At 56.2% G+C, this 19969-nt stretch overlaps 8 protein-coding genes across 8 annotated transcripts; 3 read left to right on the top strand and 5 right to left on the bottom strand.

Moving 5' to 3' along the window:
• Positions 1-6: 6 nt before the first annotated feature.
• Positions 7-5974, bottom strand: M421DRAFT_425120 (uncharacterized protein). Its single transcript, XM_033593985.1, has 2 exons — positions 5831-5974; positions 7-5768 (listed from the first exon to the last, which is right to left on the bottom strand). The coding sequence occupies exons 1-2, from the start codon at positions 5893-5895 to the stop codon at positions 254-256; spliced, it is 5580 nt and encodes a 1859-aa protein (XP_033444364.1). The 5' UTR covers positions 5896-5974; the 3' UTR covers positions 7-253.
• Positions 5975-6341: 367 nt separating this feature from the next.
• On the top strand, positions 6342-8657 carry M421DRAFT_73509 (anthranilate synthase component 2; the record flags this gene model as incomplete). The annotated part of the gene is made up of 1 exon (XM_033596966.1): positions 6342-8657. One exon carries the CDS (start codon positions 6342-6344, stop codon positions 8655-8657), a length of 2316 nt encoding a protein of 771 aa, XP_033444363.1.
• A 481-nt stretch (positions 8658-9138) lies between these two features.
• M421DRAFT_16948 (uncharacterized protein) lies at positions 9139-10522 on the top strand (the record flags this gene model as incomplete). The annotated part of the gene is made up of 3 exons (XM_033587759.1): positions 9139-9705; positions 9755-10070; positions 10212-10522. Coding segments are annotated over 3 exons (1194 nt in total), but the record flags the coding sequence as incomplete, so codon positions are not given.
• An 823-nt stretch (positions 10523-11345) lies between these two features.
• On the bottom strand, positions 11346-13082 carry M421DRAFT_9101 (uncharacterized protein; the record flags this gene model as incomplete). The annotated part of the gene is made up of 1 exon (XM_033597907.1): positions 11346-13082. One exon carries the CDS (start codon positions 13080-13082, stop codon positions 11346-11348), a length of 1737 nt encoding a protein of 578 aa, XP_033444361.1.
• A 464-nt stretch (positions 13083-13546) lies between these two features.
• M421DRAFT_95661 (DNA glycosylase) lies at positions 13547-14824 on the bottom strand (the record flags this gene model as incomplete). The annotated part of the gene is made up of 2 exons (XM_033598325.1): positions 13547-14218; positions 14270-14824. The coding sequence occupies 2 exons, from the start codon at positions 14822-14824 to the stop codon at positions 13547-13549; spliced, it is 1227 nt and encodes a 408-aa protein (XP_033444360.1).
• A 434-nt stretch (positions 14825-15258) lies between these two features.
• M421DRAFT_104026 (uncharacterized protein) lies at positions 15259-16747 on the bottom strand (the record flags this gene model as incomplete). The annotated part of the gene is made up of 4 exons (XM_033586967.1): positions 15259-15731; positions 16025-16435; positions 16485-16548; positions 16637-16747. 4 exons carry the CDS (start codon positions 16745-16747, stop codon positions 15259-15261), a joined length of 1059 nt encoding a protein of 352 aa, XP_033444359.1.
• Positions 16748-17101: 354 nt separating this feature from the next.
• M421DRAFT_73579 (mannose-6-phosphate isomerase) lies at positions 17102-18670 on the top strand (the record flags this gene model as incomplete). Its single annotated transcript, XM_033596972.1, has 5 exons — positions 17102-17132; positions 17187-17207; positions 17258-17349; positions 17399-17636; positions 17688-18670. The coding sequence occupies 5 exons, from the start codon at positions 17102-17104 to the stop codon at positions 18668-18670; spliced, it is 1365 nt and encodes a 454-aa protein (XP_033444358.1).
• Positions 18671-18778: 108 nt separating this feature from the next.
• On the bottom strand, positions 18779-19579 carry M421DRAFT_73564 (uncharacterized protein; the record flags this gene model as incomplete). The annotated part of the gene is made up of 2 exons (XM_033596971.1): positions 18779-19227; positions 19273-19579. The coding sequence occupies 2 exons, from the start codon at positions 19577-19579 to the stop codon at positions 18779-18781; spliced, it is 756 nt and encodes a 251-aa protein (XP_033444357.1).
• Positions 19580-19969: the final 390 nt, after the last annotated feature.

Below are 19969 nucleotides of genomic sequence, written 5' to 3'. Positions count from 1 at the left end.
CGGTGGGGGATGCATTTTGAGAAAGCTTGGTAGCGCTGGGCTGGCGTGGTGTATGCAAGGAATGAGCCTGTCGTATTAGTACTGGCCGGCATCATCACATCAACACAGCATCGTTCAACTACTGTTGTGTTCAAAGCGTGTTCAAAGCGTGTGCATAAGACAGCAATGGAATGGATCTACATCATTCGTACCAACCGACCTAAACTCCAACGCTTTTCAAGCAGCCTTTCCAATCCATACATGTGTCAACCATCTACTTCGCCTCGGTCTTCTCCTTGCCAAAGCCCAAGCAGGCCCCTGCAGCCTCGAGCTCTCCAAGCACACGATCCTCCAGCTCGTTGCCTTCACCCTTCTTCTTGCCCAGCATCTCCACCTCGCGCTCATCCACAGCGACGATTCGCTCCCTCAGTGCGCTCTTCCTGCTCAGCCAGCTCTCGATGTCTTCCTTGACGTTGTCCTTGTCCCAGTCGAGAAGTGTGATTTCGTTGGCTTGGATGCCGAGCTTCGGTCCTTGTTTGCGTACATCTTCGATGATTGCGGAGAGCAGGGCGAGCGAGTGTGTCTCTGATACGACGGAGAGTGTCATCTTGGTGGCTCCTGTTCGTGCAGAGGGACTTGCGTTGATGGCGCTTGATGCGCGGTTGAGTTGCTCGGGGAACTGGTTGAGGAAGGAGGAGATCTCGGCAGCGATGGGGGCGCCAACAGAGAGGAGCAGATTCAGACATAAAGGTAGGACGCCCTTTGTCCAAATGGAGTGCAGTCGCGCTGGTGTGTCGAAAGGCCCCATGCCGTTGACGCGTCGGTAGTAGTTCATCAAGTTTGCCGTGTTGAGCTGCGAAAGGACGCCTTCGACTGCCATTGTCTCGGCCATGGCTGGGATCGCTGAGAGTGACAGGAGGAAAAGCACGGCAAGCTCGCCGTACACGGGATCTGCAACGCCGTTGTGTGCTACAGTGAAGCGATCGGACCATGAGAAGAGGCTGGTAGCGTAGCGGACAGTGCCGTTGTTCGCAAAGAGCAGGGCAGCTTGGCTCTGCCATTTACTCATCTCAGGAACAGCGATGATACGTTGGAGTATAGCTGTAAGGAGCGCAAAGTCTGAGGGTGTGACAGTAGTTGGATCAGCGTGTAGTTGGTTCGCAAGGCTGCGGAACCCCTTGGCAATCGTGTCAGCGAGGATCTCGAGAAGGAGTGTCGAGCTCGATGTCTCTAGAGTCTTGTGACTGGCAGGCAGGGTGCCGCGAAAACTGGAGCGAAACTCGGCGTCTCCGTTCTGCTCTGCTCCCTCAACGAGATGTGGCTGCAGGGCAAGATACAGGATTCGCAGCTGGGAGCGGTAATAGTAGACCGCATCACTGGAGAAGACAGTATCGAAGTCCGGTGTAGATACTCGCATAGCGTTCCAGACAGGAGCAAGTAATTGTCGTGCCTCAGGCGTGTGAACTTTGGCCTCGACCAGCTGCTTGAGCAGGCCAAAGGACAGATCAGCACGCAAGACGCTGAGCTGACCGAACAGAGCCTCAGGTAGGTTGTTCTCCGCGTTAGCCTTCATCGACCTTCTCACAACACCAACAACGACTTGGACTAGCCGCTCGTCCTTGCCAACAAAATTTCCCAACTCCAACGCTAGGAGCTTCCAGCTTTGCAGGAGCTGCACTTGCGACTCAACCAACCCGAGATTGTAATTGGCTTTCTTCAAGTCATTGACAAAGCCGGTGGCTCCTCGAGGCCCTGCCCATCTGTTGTCGAAGTCAAGCAGCTGCTCGGCAAGCTCGAGGTCGTAGAAGAAGCTTCGGCCGAATGCCTCAGGGTACAAAGCTGTCCTCTTCAAGTTGGCGAGTGTGACACCGGGAAATTGTTGCTCGAGGTTTTGTTTGAGGTTACGATGCAGCGACTCGTTGTAAGCTGGGAGCTCAAGGGCATTGTCCTCGAGGTACGCCAGTGCTGGAACAACATCCTTAAGAGGCGTGATGTCACCAACTTGTCGTGAGCTGTGAAGGTACATTGCCAGTACTTCGCAAGCCAAGGAAGCAAAGCGGTTCTGGTAAGAGCGCTCTAGGATTTCCGCGTTTGACATTGGGTTCTTTAATTGTCTCGTCATCCAAGACAGGAACTCGAGTAGCTTCTGAATGAGATCCTTGTGCTTGCGCAGATCGCCCATCGCCCATGACCAATTGTTCTGGGCAGATGTGATGAACTCAAGCTTAGCCGTGTACAGCGGCCACGAAAAGCTTGAGGTACTGGATGTTGGCAGAACCATGTCAGAGATGGATTGGATAGCCCATGTGAGAAGTGCCTTGTGTCCTGAGACTGGTGTAGATTGGGGCTCTGTTCGTAGAGATTCCTTAGGTGTCTTGCCAGTGAGCAGGTACAGGGAAAACCATCGCTGTTGGCACGTGACTACGGCAGATAGCAGATTCCATACGTCTGTCTGGATGTCGACTATCCTGAGTGGTTCGTCAAGCTCAGACACCACGCTCAGGAAGTTCTTAGCTGTGCGCGTTCCAAGATGGCCCAGTAAAGACGGTGGTTCTTGCTGCTCGGCCGAGCCATTGGAATCTCCTTGCGGCTCAGTGACGCGAACAGCACCCCGGACAAGGGTCTCCAATAATCGCACCACAGGAGACTTCCATCTATCACTACTTGCGTAAAGACGTGCGAGTAAGGGTGTGGCCTTGTACAATTGTTGCTCCAGGTGTGTCCAAGGTCTGTTTAGCAGCAGAGCTACTCGCACAAGAGTACTGGCTAGGAGCAAAGTCGATTCGGTTTGCTGTTTCCACAGTGCTGCGGAGCTGGTGAGCAGCGTCGATCCGTCAGAGCCTGCACCGATTACCAGTGATGCCAGGATGGAGTTAGTCGGCAGATTACTCTCGGACTTGGTCAGGTATAGCTGGGTAATGTATTCTGCGATTGGCGCAATGGACCTTGTGAGTTTGGCTGACAACTGTGGTGCGTCATCCACACCGTGAGCGAGCTTTAGAATCTTAGTGAACACGTTGCAGATGGCAATGTTGACCTCAGGGCGGTGATCTGGTCGTGTGTACTTCCAGCCCAGCGAGCTTTCGTAGATGCTGGCGAGAGTGCGACCGTAGGTAAATAGTATTGTGCTCATGGTCTTGTCGGAAGTGCCGCTTTCTGCAACGTTCGAAGTATTGAAACGGCTGAGAGTTTTGCTTGGGCTTTTGCGAGCAACTGAACGGTCAACGGCATCTGTCACGAGGCTGTCGTACAGTCGTATGCAGCCAATAAGGAAATCGTATCGACCAAATACCATCTCAGTGCCAATCAGGATAGCGGCGAGACTGCCGCCGTTGCCATCTCCCTCAAGCAGCCGGCTTCGAGCCAGGAAAGGCCATACTCTGTTGGGTGCAATGAGGACAAGTGCCTCCAAGAAGTGCGTGCAGTTCACAAGCAGCTCGAGCGAGGCCTCGTTGCCTGGCTCCTGACACAGTCGGAGCAGTTCCTCTTCAAATACAGCTAGGACAATGCTGACAGTATCTTGGCTTCCATCTGTGTTGATGCTCAAGGCTTCCAGCAGCTCGACTGAGCAGACGCCATCCGATGACTGGAGTGAAGAATGCAACAGGTCTGCGAACAAGCCAACTATGTCGACAGCGTTCTCTCGTGTGACAGGTTCTTGGGTGGTATACTCAACTCGACTACTGCCACTGGGGTACGACGAGAGCAGTTGCACCAAGTAGGTCAAGGTCGAGTGCTGGTAATGCCACACCGCTACGTATGGCTGCTCACTATCATCCACGATGATACCTTCAGTACCTACGGGGATGACCATGAGGCCTTCGTTGCGCGGCGTACTGGAAGACGTCAGTAGGCGGCGCTGGCCCTGGAAGTTCGAGATGGACCCAGAGGAGAATAACGGAAGATCTGTGGTGAGTTCGACCCAGTTGGCGTTCTCCTCTTCTCGTGTCAGCGCGTATCCTGCGAAGCCCTCCGGAAGTCGTTGCATTAATTGGTTCGTTTCTGTGAGCCTTTCCACAAAGGTTGGTAGCCCATTCTGGATCGTCTTGTCCCCACGCGTAAGAACACTGAAGAACTTGAGAAATGGTGTCGATTCGTAGGGGTAGCGAAGGCGTGCCTCGTTGAGGAGAAGTGGTCTCAGGATATCTTCGTCTTCCAGGAAGAGGGAAACAACAGGATCGGCGTGGTGGATAGTGCCCTTGCCCGCCCACGCGCGGAAAGACCTGTCGCCACCAAGGATCGAGTATGCGGTGATAATGAGGTCTGAACTGTAGACAACTACGTCACTACCGAGCGCAGCACGAAGGAGTTGCAAGAAAGCCAGTCGCAGCCTGTCTCTCGAAATCTGATCGACCGCTGTCCCGAAGGCTGACAGACCTGTGTCGACCAGAGAGTCGATAATAGTCATTACGCCAGCTGCTGAGCTGGCTTCAGCAAGTTCCAGATACGGGCTTTTGCCGTCAAACAACTCGGAGCCTTCAAGACGACTGATAACCATAGCTGATTCCTCGATTGCAGATGGCTCAGGAGGAGGTCTCCTCGAAGCGTCAGGCGATTCAAGCAACCCCTCGCGCTGCTTCTCTTCGTATTCAGCCCTGCTGGTGAGCTTCCAGGTCAAGATTGCCCAAGCGAACATTGGTGGTGTCGCAGGGCTAGGACCGAGCGCTCGCGCCTCGCCGAAAATGCTGGTGATGTTCTCGACAACACCAGTGTTCAAGATGTATGACGAGGTCTCCCAATTCTTGTACTCATCCGACTGGAGATCATCGACCACGGTATCGATGTTGAGAATGGCCAGAGAGACAAGCGAGGTCAGTAACTGAATGACAGGTACTAGTGGCTCTTGACGCGGTGTGACACTTGGGAATTGTACGAAGAAGCCGCGACTACCGAAGGTGGTGAGCCAATCCTCGATGGTAGCGGCCGGCAAGAAGCCTTTGGTTACTACGTCAGCGTGCACATGCGCCAGGTGCAGCAAATGCAACAACTCGACAGTCTGTGCCACGACCCATTTCTCGGATGCAGCCTCAATGATCGACTCGGTTACGTCCCACGAGTAGCCGCCGTCGAGAGCCTCGCACCTTTTCTTCACAGCCTGCAAGCATTGGTCGAGTGCTGTCGCCGGGCCACTGCTTTGCGCAGCTGCAATCGTCTGGCCAAGCTCTTCGATCCATCCTGCACCGACTGTGTGGTAATCGTTGCCGTAGATTGTCTGGCTGCGCAGCTGCGGTGCCGTGCCCCACGAAATCAGCAGCTGACTGGTTCGGACGATGGAGGCGCAAGTCGAGTGATAGATTTCGACGATGCGTAGTCGGCGCTGGTCCTGGGTGTCGAATTGCGTGAATCTTGCGGCAACCGGTGTCTGCAGGATGGACGAGTTTGGGATGAATGTGGATGCACCTAGGTTCGCGAGGCCAGCAGCATCTTGCACACTCAACGCTTCTTCTTCAGTCAATCCGCTTAGCAGCTGTACAGTTGGCCTGCTCTGCCACTCCTGCGCGACCAGCTGCAGCGCAGCGTACTCTGAGATGTGTGCCTCCTTCGACAACCATAGACTGTCGTCCTTGATCTCGTCTAGGCTGTAGTTCCCATTCTGCGCAGGCGTTACACTGATTGGCACAGTCTTGGATTCAAATTTGGATTTCTCTTGCTGCGAGGGGTCGGCGAAGGGTTTCCAGGGCCGGCTGAGGATTTCGACGTTCTCGTTCGCGGTAAGGAAGTCGCGCAATGCTTCGCTTCTCGACGCGGTTTCGGGCTCGCAAAGGGCGCGGTATGCAATATCCCAAGTCCTGAATACATTAGTCATCGTTGTTGGTGCTGGCGCGACGCTGGCGCGGTGCTGTAAACATACACAAGCTGCTGCTCGCCCTTGACGCACTTGGACAGGTCGAATTCGGTCGGTTGTATGGCAGCCATGATGGCGCTGCGGTGCGCTGGGTGTAGGACAGCTAGCCAAAGGCCATTAAGGCGGGTGGAGTGCGTGGGCGGAGAGGAGCTGAAATGTTTTGGCTGGTGAATGTCGCAGAGCTTCGCGCTCTGATGCGAGTTTGGCGCCACAGCATGCGCCACACTTACTCCCGCCCGCCCTCCGCAATGAGCGCTCAATAAATTAACTGAGTCACTTCACACCCACGCCGCACTGTCCCCTGAACAGCCTCTCCTTGCATGTAATTGGAGTCACACACGTATTCTGGGGCTCCACCTCTCATCTCAAGCTCTTTCACTCTCTCTGAGGAGTCGTTCGGCGATTGCACATCTGAATCTCCCCCGCGGCATCAAGTGAACAGAAACAATTGGAGACTCCGAGTTCAGCAGTACTTCAGACACCAATTGGAACTCGCTCACCTTCGTGCGCCATCATCATGTCTTCTCTCACGCTGATCGATCACTCACCCCGCCATCCGAACCCCTCCCCGCCGATACCGACCGCCTCCAATGTCATTCTGATCGACAACTACGACTCCTTCACCTGGAACGTCTACCAGTACCTCGTTTTCGAAGGCGCGACTGTCTCGGTATACCGCAACGACGAAATCTCCCTTGACGATCTTATCGCAAAGAACCCCACACAACTGGTCGTAAGCCCTGGGCCAGGGCACCCTACTAGAGATGCCGGTATCAGCAACGCCGCAATCATGCACTTCGCCGGGAAGGTTCCCATTTTTGGCGTGTGCATGGGTGAACAGTGTATCTACTACAGCTTCGGCGGCACAGTGGACGTGACTGGACAGATCTTGCATGGCAAGACCTCCCCTCTCACCCACAATGGCAAAGGTGTATACGCTGGTGTCACACAGAAGGTTCCTGTTACAAGATATCACTCGCTCGCTGGCACACACAACACACTGCCAGATTGTCTGGAGGTCACCTCCACGATCCCTGCCAACCCAGAGTCCGATGTCAAGGAGGTCATCATGGGTGTGCGCCACAAGGAGTTCGTCATCGAGGGAGTGCAGTTTCATCCGGAGAGTATTCTGACAGAGGATGGACGCATCATGTTCAGGAACTTCCTCCAAATGCAAGGTGGAACCTGGGCGGAGAACGAGAAGCTGCAGAAGGAGGCACATGCCAAGGTAATTGGTGCTGACACAAACGGTGCTGCGAACGGCACGAAGAAGGATAAGCAAACCTCGATCCTCGAGAAGATCTATGCTCACCGCAAGGCGACTGTCGAGGAGCAGAAGAAGATCCCATCTCAAAGACCCGTCGATCTCCAGGCATCATACGATCTGAACCTTGCACCTCCTCAGATCAACTTCCCGGAGCGCCTGCGACAGTCGCCATACAGACTTTCACTCATGTCTGAGATTAAGCGCGCCTCGCCTTCAAAGGGCATAATCTCACTTTCTACTTGCGCACCTGCTCAGGCGAGAATATACGCCAAGGCTGGTGCTAGCACAATCTCTGTGTTGACTGAGCCTAAGTGGTTCAAGGGTAGCATTGATGACCTTAAGGCTGTCCGCCAAAGCCTCGAGGGCATGCCCAATCGACCTGCGGTCCTTCGCAAGGAGTTTATCTTTGACGAGTATCAGATTCTGGAGGCGAGACTGGCTGGTGCAGATACGGTGCTCCTCATCGTCAAGATGCTTGATCAGGCGCTTCTCGAGAGACTCTACAAGTACTCACAGTCGCTTGGTATGGAGCCTCTAGTTGAGGTGAATAATGTGGAGGAGATGGATATCGCAGTGAAGCTTGGATCCAAGGTCATCGGTGTCAACAACCGCAACCTGACCAACTTCGAGGTCGACATGGAGACTACAAGCCGTCTTATGAGCATGGTTACCAATGACATCATTGTCTGCGCGCTCAGTGGCATCGCTGGACCCAAGGACGTCGAGCCCTACGTAGAGAACGGCGTTGGCGCAGTCTTGGTTGGTGAAGCTCTCATGAGAGCGTCTAACACCGCCGAATTCATTGTGGAGCTTCTCGGTGGCACGACAGCCAAACCCACAAGGACGTCGACCACACCCATGGTCAAGATTTGCGGCACTCGTAGCGCCGAGGCTGCCAAGGCTGCGATTGAGGCGGGTGCTGATCTAATCGGTATGATTCTGGCGATTGGCACAAAGCGTACCGTCTCCGCAGAGACAGCGCTGGCGATCTCAGAGGTTGTGCACAAGACTAAGAAGCCACAAGTGACGAAGTCTGGGTTGGGTGCAGTCGCTAAATCTGCTACTGACTACTTCGACCACGCTGCACAACGTCTCGTATCTGTCAACGACCGAGCTCTTCTTGTTGGTGTGTTCCGCAATCAGTCGTTGGAGTATGTTCTTGAGCAGCAACGACTGCTGAACCTCGACATCGTTCAACTCCATGGTCAGGAGCCGGTCGAGTGGGCGAAGCTCATTCCAGTCCCGGTAATCAAGGCATTTAACCCTCACGACCACGGGATTGGAGGTCGCGGTCACCACGCCCTGCCTCTTCTTGACGCAGGCTCAGGTGGGTCCGGCAAACAGCTCGATCTGTCGGACGTGAAGAGCGTTCTCGCAAAGGACGAGGGTGTAAAGATCATCTTTGCGGGTGGTCTGAACGCCGACAATGTGCAATCCATGCTCGGCGGTCTCGACGAGTACAGAGACCGTGTTAAGGCGGTAGATGTCAGCAGCGGTGTTGAAGGAGACGATGGGCAGCAGAGCTTGGACAAGATCAGAGCCTTCATCAAGGCAGCAAAGAGCTAGGCAGTAGGATAGACGTTCAAATCACAGGCAGGCACAGTACCCTACTGGTGCAGAAGCAGCTGCGTTATATCTGGCTCGGCTCCACCTTCATCACATCATGTTCACAAAGCTGAAAAGATCCTTTGACGTCATGCAACAGACTTCTAAGAGGGTACAATATGCGACGCGGGGAAGCCGACTATGGAATACGTTGTTGACGCGAGCGGTGGCGGTCGCTGTCCGCTCTCTCACCTGTCATCGCGTTTGCTGCGATATCCACAACTATCTTACCTCAAGGCTGGCGTGCTACCAAAAGGTAAAGCATACTGACGCCTACAGATTCCGCACCATCATATAAGCTGGTCGCCCACATTCATGACAGCTTCCAGAGGTCCATCACTCCTTCACCAAGTCTGCTTTGACTACGACAACGATCTCAACCTGTCTACTCTCAACCTCGTTACCAAACACCGCCGCCAGGGGCAATCCAACGCCACCCACCATGGGCACCCTCAAGAACCTTGTGATAGCGGTGACCGGCACTTTTGAACACGATGTTACCAAGATCAAGAAGTGGATCGACGCCAACGGGGGTCGCTTTTCCCCCACTGTACATAGAGGTGTCACACACCTCATCACTGGCAAGGATGCCTGGAAGCAAGCGTGGGACACAGTTCAGGCAGCCAACAAGCTCAGAGTCTTCGTTGTCACATTTGAGTGGCTTGAAGACAGTCTGCACAGGAGGAGGGCGCTTGCCGAGACACAATACACATGGGAACACATCGCGCGGCAGAAGAAGAGGGACAGGCAGATGACCAAGCTGGGTCCGCGGATGAGCACTAAACAGTTCAACGATGGGTGCGAAGAGATAAAGAAGACCATGGGCTTAGGTACGTCCAAATCCCGTCGGCCTCGTGTAGTTGCTCGCAAGCCCAAGAAGCCAACGAGCATCTTGACTGCGGACATGCATGTGTCCTTCTTGTCTGCTGCAGATGATCTGACGCGGAGAAGGGAGGAGCGGGAGGCAGCTAAGGCAAAAAAGAAGGCTGAGGAGGAAGCGGCGACGAAGGTCGAGAACGCTAGGGATAATTGGAGTACATCCATCGCCCCTTTCATAGCAGTCCTCCACTTCAATCGTCGACAACGTCTCCTCTCCCGCATCCGCAAACTTTCACGCACTTCGCACGACGTCTTTCCTGCATGCTTCTCCTGCTCCTGGTGTCCAAGCTAAGATACCTGCTCTGAAAGATCTCTACCACTACTACCTCGACACGACCGGCTTCGAGTACAAGATTGTTCTCACCCGCTGTAACCTCCGCGCGAATGAAATCACCAGATACCGGCTGAGGATCCTCGAGAGCCACACCAAGCCACACGTATACTGTACCTTCATCGAGTATTTCCCACCAAGCGTTGGCAACACCGCCGGATCTGGTGAAGCATGTATCCAGGCTCTTCTCGACTTCGACAAAACTTTCCACGAGAGCGCTGCGCCAGGCGTAGACATCGATGTGTCCATTGACGATGACAAAGACAAGGCCAACGCATCAACGACTTTATCCCTCCCAACACAAGGCATCCACACGCACCCCGAAGCGGACCGCCTACGAGCTCTCCTCGCGCCACCTTCAGCCGCACCTACTCTCCCTCCCGCCACTCGAGCGTACAAATCCCTCATCGTCCCGATGTCCTCCGACTTCGCAACAGCCTGGCGCGCCTTCCGTCACGCCTTCCGCGACCTAACCCTCCTCTCATGCGAAGAACGCTTCGACCTCTCCAAAACTCTCTACAAGACCCGCGCCGCCCACTTCAGCATCGAACCCTTTGTCTACGTGCGCCCCAAGCACGGCCTGCCCCTCGGCCAGCGCACGCAGCAAATCGGCCTCTTCCAGAACCAGACCCTCACCCCCTTAGCCCAAGACGGCTCCATCCCGTCCGCGACAACAGACGAGATGCACACACGCAGCGCAAATGACGATGCATACGCGTACAATACCTTCAACCTCCCCGCGCTGCAGATACCGCTCGGCCCCGGCGTAATCGGACAAGCGGTATCGCGGGATCTCAAGTCTGCACGCGAAGCCGCCGTAGCGGCTCGGAAGCTCGCCGACGAAGCGGAGGATGCGCGGCTGTGGAACCTAGGACTCGTGCGGAAGGCGGGCGGGAAGAAGCCGAACTACTCGCGTCCGCTGTTCAATAGCGTCAACGGGCGGCCCACGACGGATGCGTGGGGGCGGGCCAAACGGGGCGAGGGCGGTGCAGAGGTGGGTGGGAGCGGATTGCTGGGTGGGGGTGTGGTGAAGAGGGGTCGGTATTCGCAGAAGCCATGGCCTTATGAGACGGGGCAGCTTTTTCGGCATGTTGGAGTCTGGGGGGAGCGGCATGTCTGTATCTACAGATCTTGAGCATCTAAGAGGCGGCGTACCTCGGGGAATATTCTGGTCGGGTTCGACATTGAAGTCTTGGAAGTATAATCACCTTCTTCGGTCACAGCACGAAAAACTAAACATCATCCATCTCATTCATTGCCTTTCCTCCAAATCATGTGCATTTCAATCGTGGTCATCACACGTCAGTCAAACCGTGCCCAATCTGTGCCCAACCCTCGCGCAACCACGCAGCACAACATCCGGGCTCAGACAGTAGCATAGCTACAACATCTCAGCGACCCTCCGCACCGTGAGAACCCGGCCGTAGCATCGCCAACGCCTACTCTGCGACAACGACCATGTCATCGTCCTCGGAGTCGGTCGGCGTCACACCGCCAGCCAGATCAACGTAGCTACTGCACTCCGCATCAGAGTCGTACCCGTCATCTGTCTCAGTCGCGTATCCATACTGGAACTCCATGTAATCACGAGGTGCCTTAACCTGCTCTGCGCGCATCGTCTTACGCTCTCGCTGGAGGTCCTCGGCGATGGGCGTGAGAGGGGAGATGAAGCGTGCGGCGATCTTGGATGCTGGTTTGGCGGCGTGACGCGTCTTTGGCTTTGAAGCCGGGCGCTTTGCAGGCGTCGGCTCTGGAACATCAACACCCTGAGCAATGAGGTACAGCTCCTTCACAGCCACAACAACGTCGTGCACAGACTGGTCTGCAGTGCCTACGGGATGCGGGTCGATGAAAGCGGCGAAGTGGATGGAGTGGAAGACGCAAAACCCAAGACCGAAGGGGAGCAGAAGGCGATCGAACTCAGGAACGATGTACTCGAGCTGAAAGCTCAGGAGTGCGTACAGGGCTGTGTTGATGATGAGGCCGACGGCGTGCCTTTCATCGTGCTGAAAATGAGCGACGGCGTGGCAGACGCGCTTCCAGGCACACCCGTTCTTCTCGGCGATAGCCGGCTTGGGGCCGGGTGATTGAGGGCGACGCAGATTGATCATAGTCGCAAACAGGTAACACAAAACGAGCAGGGGCTGTAAGATGGCTAGCGGTGTGCGGAGGTAGTCAATGCGATGGGACATGGTCCCGAGCTTCCAGGACCACTTCTCAACCTCCTTGCGAGCGTCGGTAACGGCGTCCTTGAGTGTCTTGCTGGTCTTGTCTGGTGTGATCGGTCCTGAATGAAACAAACGGCAGCGGGTCTGATCTTGGCACTCCAGACTGAATCCATAAGGCATATCTGGCACCACACGAAGATGTTTGTGCTTGTTGTTGGCGGAATCCACCAAGAAGGGCTTTGCAGCAAGCTGGGAGTTGTTGGGCTGCAACTTGCCCTGCAACAGCGCAAACCTGGATCGGACTAGCTTCAGCATTTTCTCGATGGTTTGGCGGATATGTTCCGCCTGCCGACGCAGCTTGCTCGCCCTCAGGCTGTGTACTTGTGGTGTGTAGAGGAGCCGACGGCAGTTGCTTGTCACCCAGTCCGCTGTCTGGTTACGGACGTGAGGGCAGGATGTGAAGTCGAGACCGCGGAAAACGTAGTTAGCCTTGTTCAGACCACGAACAAGACATTCCTCGTAGCCGGTCTCCATGTAGCGTCGGTCCAGAATGGTGTCGTGCAGGTTGATGAGCTGAATATCGAGGAGGTAATCGACGGCCAAGGCTTGATGCGTGTTCTCCAGGTGGACTTTAGCGTGCTGGAGGCGAGGTTCGGTATAGCCTTGGATGGCACGCAGACCGATGTTAACGCCCATGAGGTGGAACAACAGGTAGGAGATACAGGCAATGAGGGTCAAGAGGCGAGATCGCGAGCGTTGAGCCTTGACACGGATCGTCTTCGACTTTGGAGTCTCACTGCTCCTGTGGGTCGACACTGGGAGCTCCACGTTGCGTTTGGGTGTAATACCTTGTGGATCAGTCACGTCTGGGACGACCTGGTCGTCTGAGCTGGAAGCCAGCGCGGCAGTCTGGTCTTGAGCGCTGGGTATAGGAGCCGGGAGATCTTCAGCTGTGCTAGCATAAGCGTCGGTCTTGTCGACTGGAGAGTCTTGAAGAAGTGTATCCATGGTGTTTAGGTATTGCGCCATCTCAGGTATCGTGCTGGTTAATTGTGGCGTTGAGCGCGAGCGCTGCTTGTGCCAAAGCATGCTGAGAGACGGTCGTGTCGTTCTTAAAGTTGAACAGTGTAGATGGAAGGATTTGTTGAGTGTGTTCGCAACAGATTAAGAAATGGCGGTTGGGAGAGTGGGAAAGGGTCTTCGCTACCGTGGGTGGAGGACCATTTCACAGCGCATGCTCCAGTCTACGCACGCTCGAGCGAAGTAAAGTGAAAGCTGATGTTGTCTGCACTCTCCACTTCTCCGCATGATCCGGGCAAGGCGCAGGTGTGGTGCGCCTGCCCGTGACCGTTTGCTGTTACCTTACGAATCGCGAGAGCGATACCTACATCTGAAACATGACACGTGTAAATCCAGAAGTGGGACTTCTCGATGCAGGAATACTGCTCACCGGTCACAATTCGACCTCAATCTCAAGTCTTGCTCCGAGATGAGCGCTGGCGAGGGGCTTGCCCGATGTCCTCGATGTCGCCAATCGCCACATCCACAGCCTCAGCTTTGACCTCACCAGCCTCAGCTTTGACCTCACCAACCTCAGCAACAACCAACTCTTCCTTAACGACCTTCTCTCCATCGGGATCAGCCTTAACAACAGTCTCCTTTTTAACCCTCTTCTTCATCCCCACAACCGCACTCGGACAAAGTCCCCTCGCACTCAACTTGCAATCCCCACACTTCCTGCCCACGGGCAAACAAATAGTCTGCCCAAACCCCACCAGCAGGTTGTTAATGTCATGCCACCTTTCCCTCGGCAGCCAGCTCTCCAGCGCCGCCCGCGTCTGCTCGGGATTCTGTGTCTTGTGCCAGCCCCACAGATTCGTTATGCGGTGAACATGCACGTCGACACCGATGCCCTCATCTTTCCCCCAGGCAGCGCTCATGGTGAGGTAGGCCATCTTGGGGCCGACGCCCGGCAGCGAGACAAGGCCTTCTATTGTGTCGGGGATCTCGGAGTTGAAGTTTGAGCGGAGGAGCTCGGCGGTTTGCTTTATGTATTTTGTCTTCAGGTTGTGGAAGCCGACTTTGTTGATCATGCTGTTCAGCTCAGCGGGCTCGAGGGCCAGGACTGATTCGAGGTTGAAGCCCTGGGCGTGTTAGCATTGCGCCGAGTGAGCGTGAGAGGTGCCGTAACTTACGCCGGGCATTCGTTCCTGCATGCCGCGCATGGCGACGGCTGTGACGGTGTCTTTTGTCTGGCTGCTCAGCATAAGCGCGACGAGTGTTTGGAAGCGCTGGTCGCGTGGAGTCCGTTGCTTGTCTGCCAGGCTTTCGCAGCCCATTGTGTCTACCGGGGCGAGGTTCTCGTTGCGCATCTCGCGCGTCAGAGCATAAATCTCCTCCCAGTTGGGCGGCGGCTCCATCTTCACGCTTCCACCTGCGCCATTTATTTTTTTCGCGGGCGCCCGACGCGGCTTCTTTGGCTTCGCTTCCTTCTTGGGCGATGTGATGCTTGTCAAAGAGACCTCGTTGGTCTCGTACTTGACTTTGACAGGCGTCCCACGTGTTGTCTTCCTTCTCTTCGGCTGAGGCGTTGCGAATTCGCCATCTGAACCAGCGTCGGTCGGTACAGAGCTCAGTTCCGAGTCTGAAGGCTCGTGGACGGGTGTATTCGCGCCGGAGCGGGTCTGACGTAGCGTTCGGCTTGCGGCGAGGATGCGCGATGTGTCGCGCGATATGCGAGAGGTGCGCATTTTGTCGATGGAGGCCAATTGATGTTACAATAAGAAACCCAGGTGCCTTTGACTCTTCTTGGATCGGGGGTAGACACGCAGGAGCCCCGACGCGTAGTGTGGACAGTAATACTTCGTAGACACCGTTGGCGTCATTCGTCGAGGTGCTGTCAGCCAATTAGAACGCAAGGAGGCCGACACGAAGACACGTAATCGTCAGTAACCCGTGAAGGTTCGTGCCGCACACGTCAAGCAGGTTCAGTAAGCGTTGGATGGTTTCATGGAGTTTACGGCAAGCCAATGTGTGGACCGAGGATACCAGACAGTAAGATGAATCAATGAGATGTTTAGATAGTAATAGTATGGGTATTATCCAGGCGACGCTCGTCAAAGCAAACATGCAGTCCAAACCCACGTGGACGACCATAGACGTCAGGCTGCGACAGCTCCACCCCTCATCTATCAGGAAGGACATACCGCCTCTCAACACTCATCTCCCTGTCAGCCTCGTCCTCCCCCTCGAACCTGAGACGAACCAGGTTCTCCTTCGCGTCGAAACTCGCATCCTTTTCGTCCTTCTCTTTCTTCACGCGCTCGGCAACCCAGCTTGCCACCACCTCGGCCTTGTAGAACGTAGTTGTGCCCGGGTAAAGCGCCAGTACACCCCTTTTCTTTGGCAGGTCAGATAGCGTAGTGTTAGCAGAAGGCGAAGGGATGGGCACGAGATGGGCGACCGAGGCACGGTATGGCTGGTTTGGTGTCGGTGGGTCTGGATCTGCATCGATGATTTCGTAGCGGCGTTGTTTTCCGTCGCCGATGACGCTGGTGACACGGCAGAGTATTCCTTCGCCCTCTTGGTTCGCTCGCTGCTTGCTGTTGCGGTAAAGGACCTCGGTGTTCGGGGAGAGACGGCGGGGTGGCTGGTCTGCTGGGTGTCAGTCGTGAGGTTGAGTTGGTGATGGGCTGAGACTAAGCGGGGAGACAGGATGCGAGACCAAGAGACAAGATGAGCCGGGAGACATGCCTCTAAGATAGACTATCTCACTAGGCTAAGAGCTAGGAGTGTGTCTAACAGAGATATGCTGAACGCCAATGTGGGTATCGTCGCCGTCTATTGAACGCCGGAACATAACAGAGAATCTGGCCTGCTTGCTCATCGAGCAGAGCCCTTCTTCGAGGAACTGGAAAAAGATCTGGGGATGGAGGAGCGACCCTTCTTACCCTTACCATTGTCGTCGTCCTCGGCCTTCACGCTTCCTTCGCGCCCGGCAGGCACCGATCCTGCCCTGCTGCTGGTTGATTTGGCAATGAGCTTATCCTTCTGGCTGATGACAACCTTTGGGCTGGGACCAGGGCTATCAGCCGCGATGCTGTCACGATCGTCGAGGTTTTCGGTGACTTTGCGTTTCCCTTGTCGATCGCGCGATTTCCCAACGCTAGTTGCGCGTGACGCAGATGTTGGCGTGTCATCTGAGCTTCTGAGTGCTGAGAGGATACCGAGCTGCGTGGAGATGTCGTTGCCGCCGTCCTCTGACTTGAGAAGGCCTACAATCTCGTTGTCCAGTTTGATGATGTCTCGTAGGTTGGTCTCAAGCTCTTCATCCACTCTGTCTGATGGTAGGGCTCCCCGTGCTGCTTGATATTAGTGAGGGCGGACGTGGAAGCTTGGAACCACACAGACCTAATCGGGCGTTCTGCTGTGCTTCCAGGTCCAGGATCTTCTTACGCACACCCTCTGCTTGCGCCTGTGAGGTTATCAGATCTGAAGTGTGCAGACTACTTGACAACCTCCTCGGTTGCGTTTGAAGGCCAAGCATGGAGGTATTCACATACCATGAGCTGATCGATGTTCCGCCCCTCGGACTTGATCCCATTCCAGATGGACCTCTCCTCATCGTACTCGTCTTTCATCTGCCCAGCACGGGGCCTGCTGCGTGCTGCCATCTTCGAGCCTCAATACGTCCCAAGCTCTTACTGCCGACCCGGCACGCGCGACTGACCTACCTCCGAGCTTGATCGCCAACGCGCATCTGGCTGTGCTGAGACGTGAAGGGTGCCAAAGTAGCAATCAATGGTGCAGGTGGTTCAGAGGTTCGCGAATGCAGGGTACAAAGGCACTAGGCAATCGGAACAGGGTTAGTGGTTGGAGCGGGGGGTAGCTTAACTCGACCTACCGCTGATCTGGTGATGAGCGAGGCGGGAGTGGGTCCTCCGTTGGTAGTGGGGGCGGCATAGATGACAACTCCCTTGGAGCTCTGACGTTGCGGCCACCTCATCACCACAGAACGCCGAGCCAAAATGCGTGTACCTCTGATCCGACTGCAGTGCGGTATGCAGATTGTTTTGAGACTCACGTGTCTAAATACGTACTGACTACCTCCAGGCGTCAACAGCTACGACTGGGGTGCGCTGCCCCACACTTGATGTCTACAGCAACATGCTGAAGCTCTCCAGGCAAGGTCGGCAAGGACTCTGCAGCCGCCAAATTCCACGCTGCGACAGCCGCAGAAGACTTTTCAATTCAGGAGGACAAGCCTTATGCTGAGGTGCATCCACTTTCTGCCATGGAGCAAGACAAGCCCTAACGCTTCCCAGCTATGGATGGGCACACACCCTTCGCTGCCCTCAAAAGACCTCGAAACCCAGCGTTCCCTGCTCGAGCTCGTCCAGGAGAACCAAGCGCTGCTCTCCGCCGACATCGCCGAGCGCTACGAGAACAAGCTCCCCTTCCTGTTCAAGGTCCTGTCGATTGGCAAGGCCTTGAGCATCCAGGCCCACCCGAACAAAAGCCTTGCCGAGCAGCTGCACAAAAAGGACCCCAAGAACTATCCTGGTCAGTCGTGCGACCGCTCCAAACGATATTGGGACTGACGTGCTGCGAAAGATGACAACCACAAGCCCGAGATGACCATCGCGGTCACGCCCTTTGACGGCCTCTGCGGTTTCCGACCCCTCGACGAGATTGCGCACTTCTTCCAGACCATACCCTCGCTGCGCAAGCTGGTCGGCGAGGACGAGGCCAAGAGCTTCGAGGACACAGTCAAGGGCAAGGAGACATCGGACAAGGCGGAGGATGTCAAGGCCAACAAGAAGGCCCTGCAGTCGGCCTTCACCAAGGTCATGAACACAGACAAGGACGCCCTGGCCTCGGCCGCGAAGGAGCTGCTCTCCGCGGCCCGATCCGAAGGCTCGTCTTTCGCGGGCAACGGTGGGCCCTCCAACTCCGGCACGCAGCTCGCCGACCTGGTCGTCCGCCTCGATGCGCAGTTCCCCGGCGACATTGGGCTCTTCGTGCAGTTCTTCCTGAACTACGTGCAGCTCGAGGTCGGTGAGGCCATGTTCCTCAAGGCCGACGACATCCACGCCTACCTCTCGGGCGACATCATCGAGTGCATGGCGTCGTCGGACAACGTAGTGCGCGCCGGCTTCACGCCCAAGTTCAAGGACGTTGACACCCTGACGGCCATGCTGACGTACTCGTACGCACCCATCAGCGAGCAGAAGATGAGCCCCAAGGACTACGCGTACGCCAAGCTGAATACGACGGCCTACTCGTCCAACTCGTCCAACACCCTGTACGACCCGCCGATCCCCGAGTTCGCTGTCGTCCGGACGGCGCTGAACAAGAGCGGCGCCAAGACGACGTTCGACCCCATCGACGGTCCCAGCATCATACTGTGCACCAAGGGCACGGGCACGATTAGCGTGGGGCCCAAGAAGGAGGAGCTGAAGGAGGGCTACGTCTATTTCGTTGGCGCGACCGCCGAGGTCGTCATCGAGAGCGCGACCGATGCTGGCAACGAGGAAGGCCTAGTCACATTCAAGGCCTTCTGCCAGCTCGACGAGGAGGCGAAGCAGAAGCTGTAGAGCTTGATATAGATGCCATTCCAAGCTGCGAACGTGTCGACAGCATGCCCTTCCAAACGCCGCGCTATGCAATATCGTATCCCGTGCCATCTCACACTTGCCTCCCCGCTACTCGGCCCTCTCCTCGTCACTGCTGTCCGCCCTCTCCTCCCACCCCGCCAGCTGTCTCAGCACACGATTCTCCTCCTTCAACGCCCGAATCTCGCCAACCATGCCCTCCTCGCCCTGCCTCTGCACCTTCAGCGCCGCCCGCGCATACTCGGCAACCCGCCCCAGGCCCGCCTGCCACTCAACGTGCTCGAGGCGCAGCTGCATGGACGTGTTGCGCTCGTGGTCGAGCAGGGCGTGGTAGTGCTTGTGCAGCGCGAGGATCGAGGACGTGTGCGTGTAGGCGTAGGGTCTGAGTTTGTCGAGGAGGAGCGTGAGTGCGTTTTCGTAGTCCGTGACGAGGGCTGTGAGGGCATGCGTGTGCGCGGCCGCGGCGTCCGTGTGCGCTTCCAGCGTCGCGACGCGGGCCTGCAGCGCCGCGCGCTCGGCCATGCTCGCTGCTGCTGTCACTCGCGTTAGCATTCCATGTCACGCCCGCGGGACGAGTGACGTACAGCTCTCTGCACCCCCCGCGCTGCCGCTGGCGCTGTCGTCGACGAGCCGGCCCTGCAGCGCCGCGACGCCGCCAAGCACGCTCTGCGTCTGCGCCTTGTTCTCCTCGAGCTGCTGCGCGAGCTGCTGCACGACGGCCCAAAGGTGGTTCATGTCCGTCTGCTGGCCGCCGCTGGGCAGGCCGTTGACCATGGGGATGCCGTTCTGCTGCGCCGCGCCGTTGAGCCCCGCCTGTGAGGGTGACGCTACGGGCGGCGCGCGCGGCATGCCGTTGGGAGTGCTGCTGTCGAGAAACGAGTAGTTATTCATTGTTATTGTGACGGGGGACGCGGGACGCGGGTCGTGGGCGCCGCGGCGCGGTGGAGAGATGATCTACGGGCACCGCGGGAGTGAGCAGTCGCCGCAGTCGCCCAGGGTGTACGGCTTATGGATAGCTCGACTCCCCAACGCGGCAGGTCCACATCAAAAGCATCGATTCCAGTCCACGTAATAATCTAAGCCAGGGCGTGCGTGTCGTCGTGAAGGGCGCGGTTCGCTTGACTCCACATGTAGGTATTCTGCACGTGCCCTGCGACAAGCTCACTGAACCTGCCTGAAGCCGTAGCTTTGAAGCAAAGTGTTGAACATAGTCGACGTATGTACATGTCAGGGCGCATCGCCATCTGCTTCGATAATTGGATCGCCATCTGCGTCGATAGT

This window comes from Didymella exigua (assembly GCF_010094145.1).
Source record: "Didymella exigua CBS 183.55 unplaced genomic scaffold M421scaffold_42, whole genome shotgun sequence".
In the NCBI taxonomy this organism is placed as follows: Eukaryota; Fungi; Ascomycota; class Dothideomycetes; order Pleosporales; family Didymellaceae; genus Didymella; species Didymella exigua.
The sequence above is the reverse complement of the archived record's forward strand: the minus strand, read 5'-3'. Positions and strand labels throughout refer to the sequence as shown.

Bases quoted from the DNA above. Each gene is read 5' to 3' on its own strand.
- M421DRAFT_425120 (XM_033593985.1), bottom strand. From the start codon at position 5,895: ATGGCTGCCATACAACCGACCGAATTCGACCTGTCCAAGTGCGTCAAG. The intron at 5,769-5,830 runs GTATGTTTACAG...TAATGTATTCAG, and splicing joins AAGGGCGAGCAGCAGCTTGT to GACTTGGGATATTGCATACC.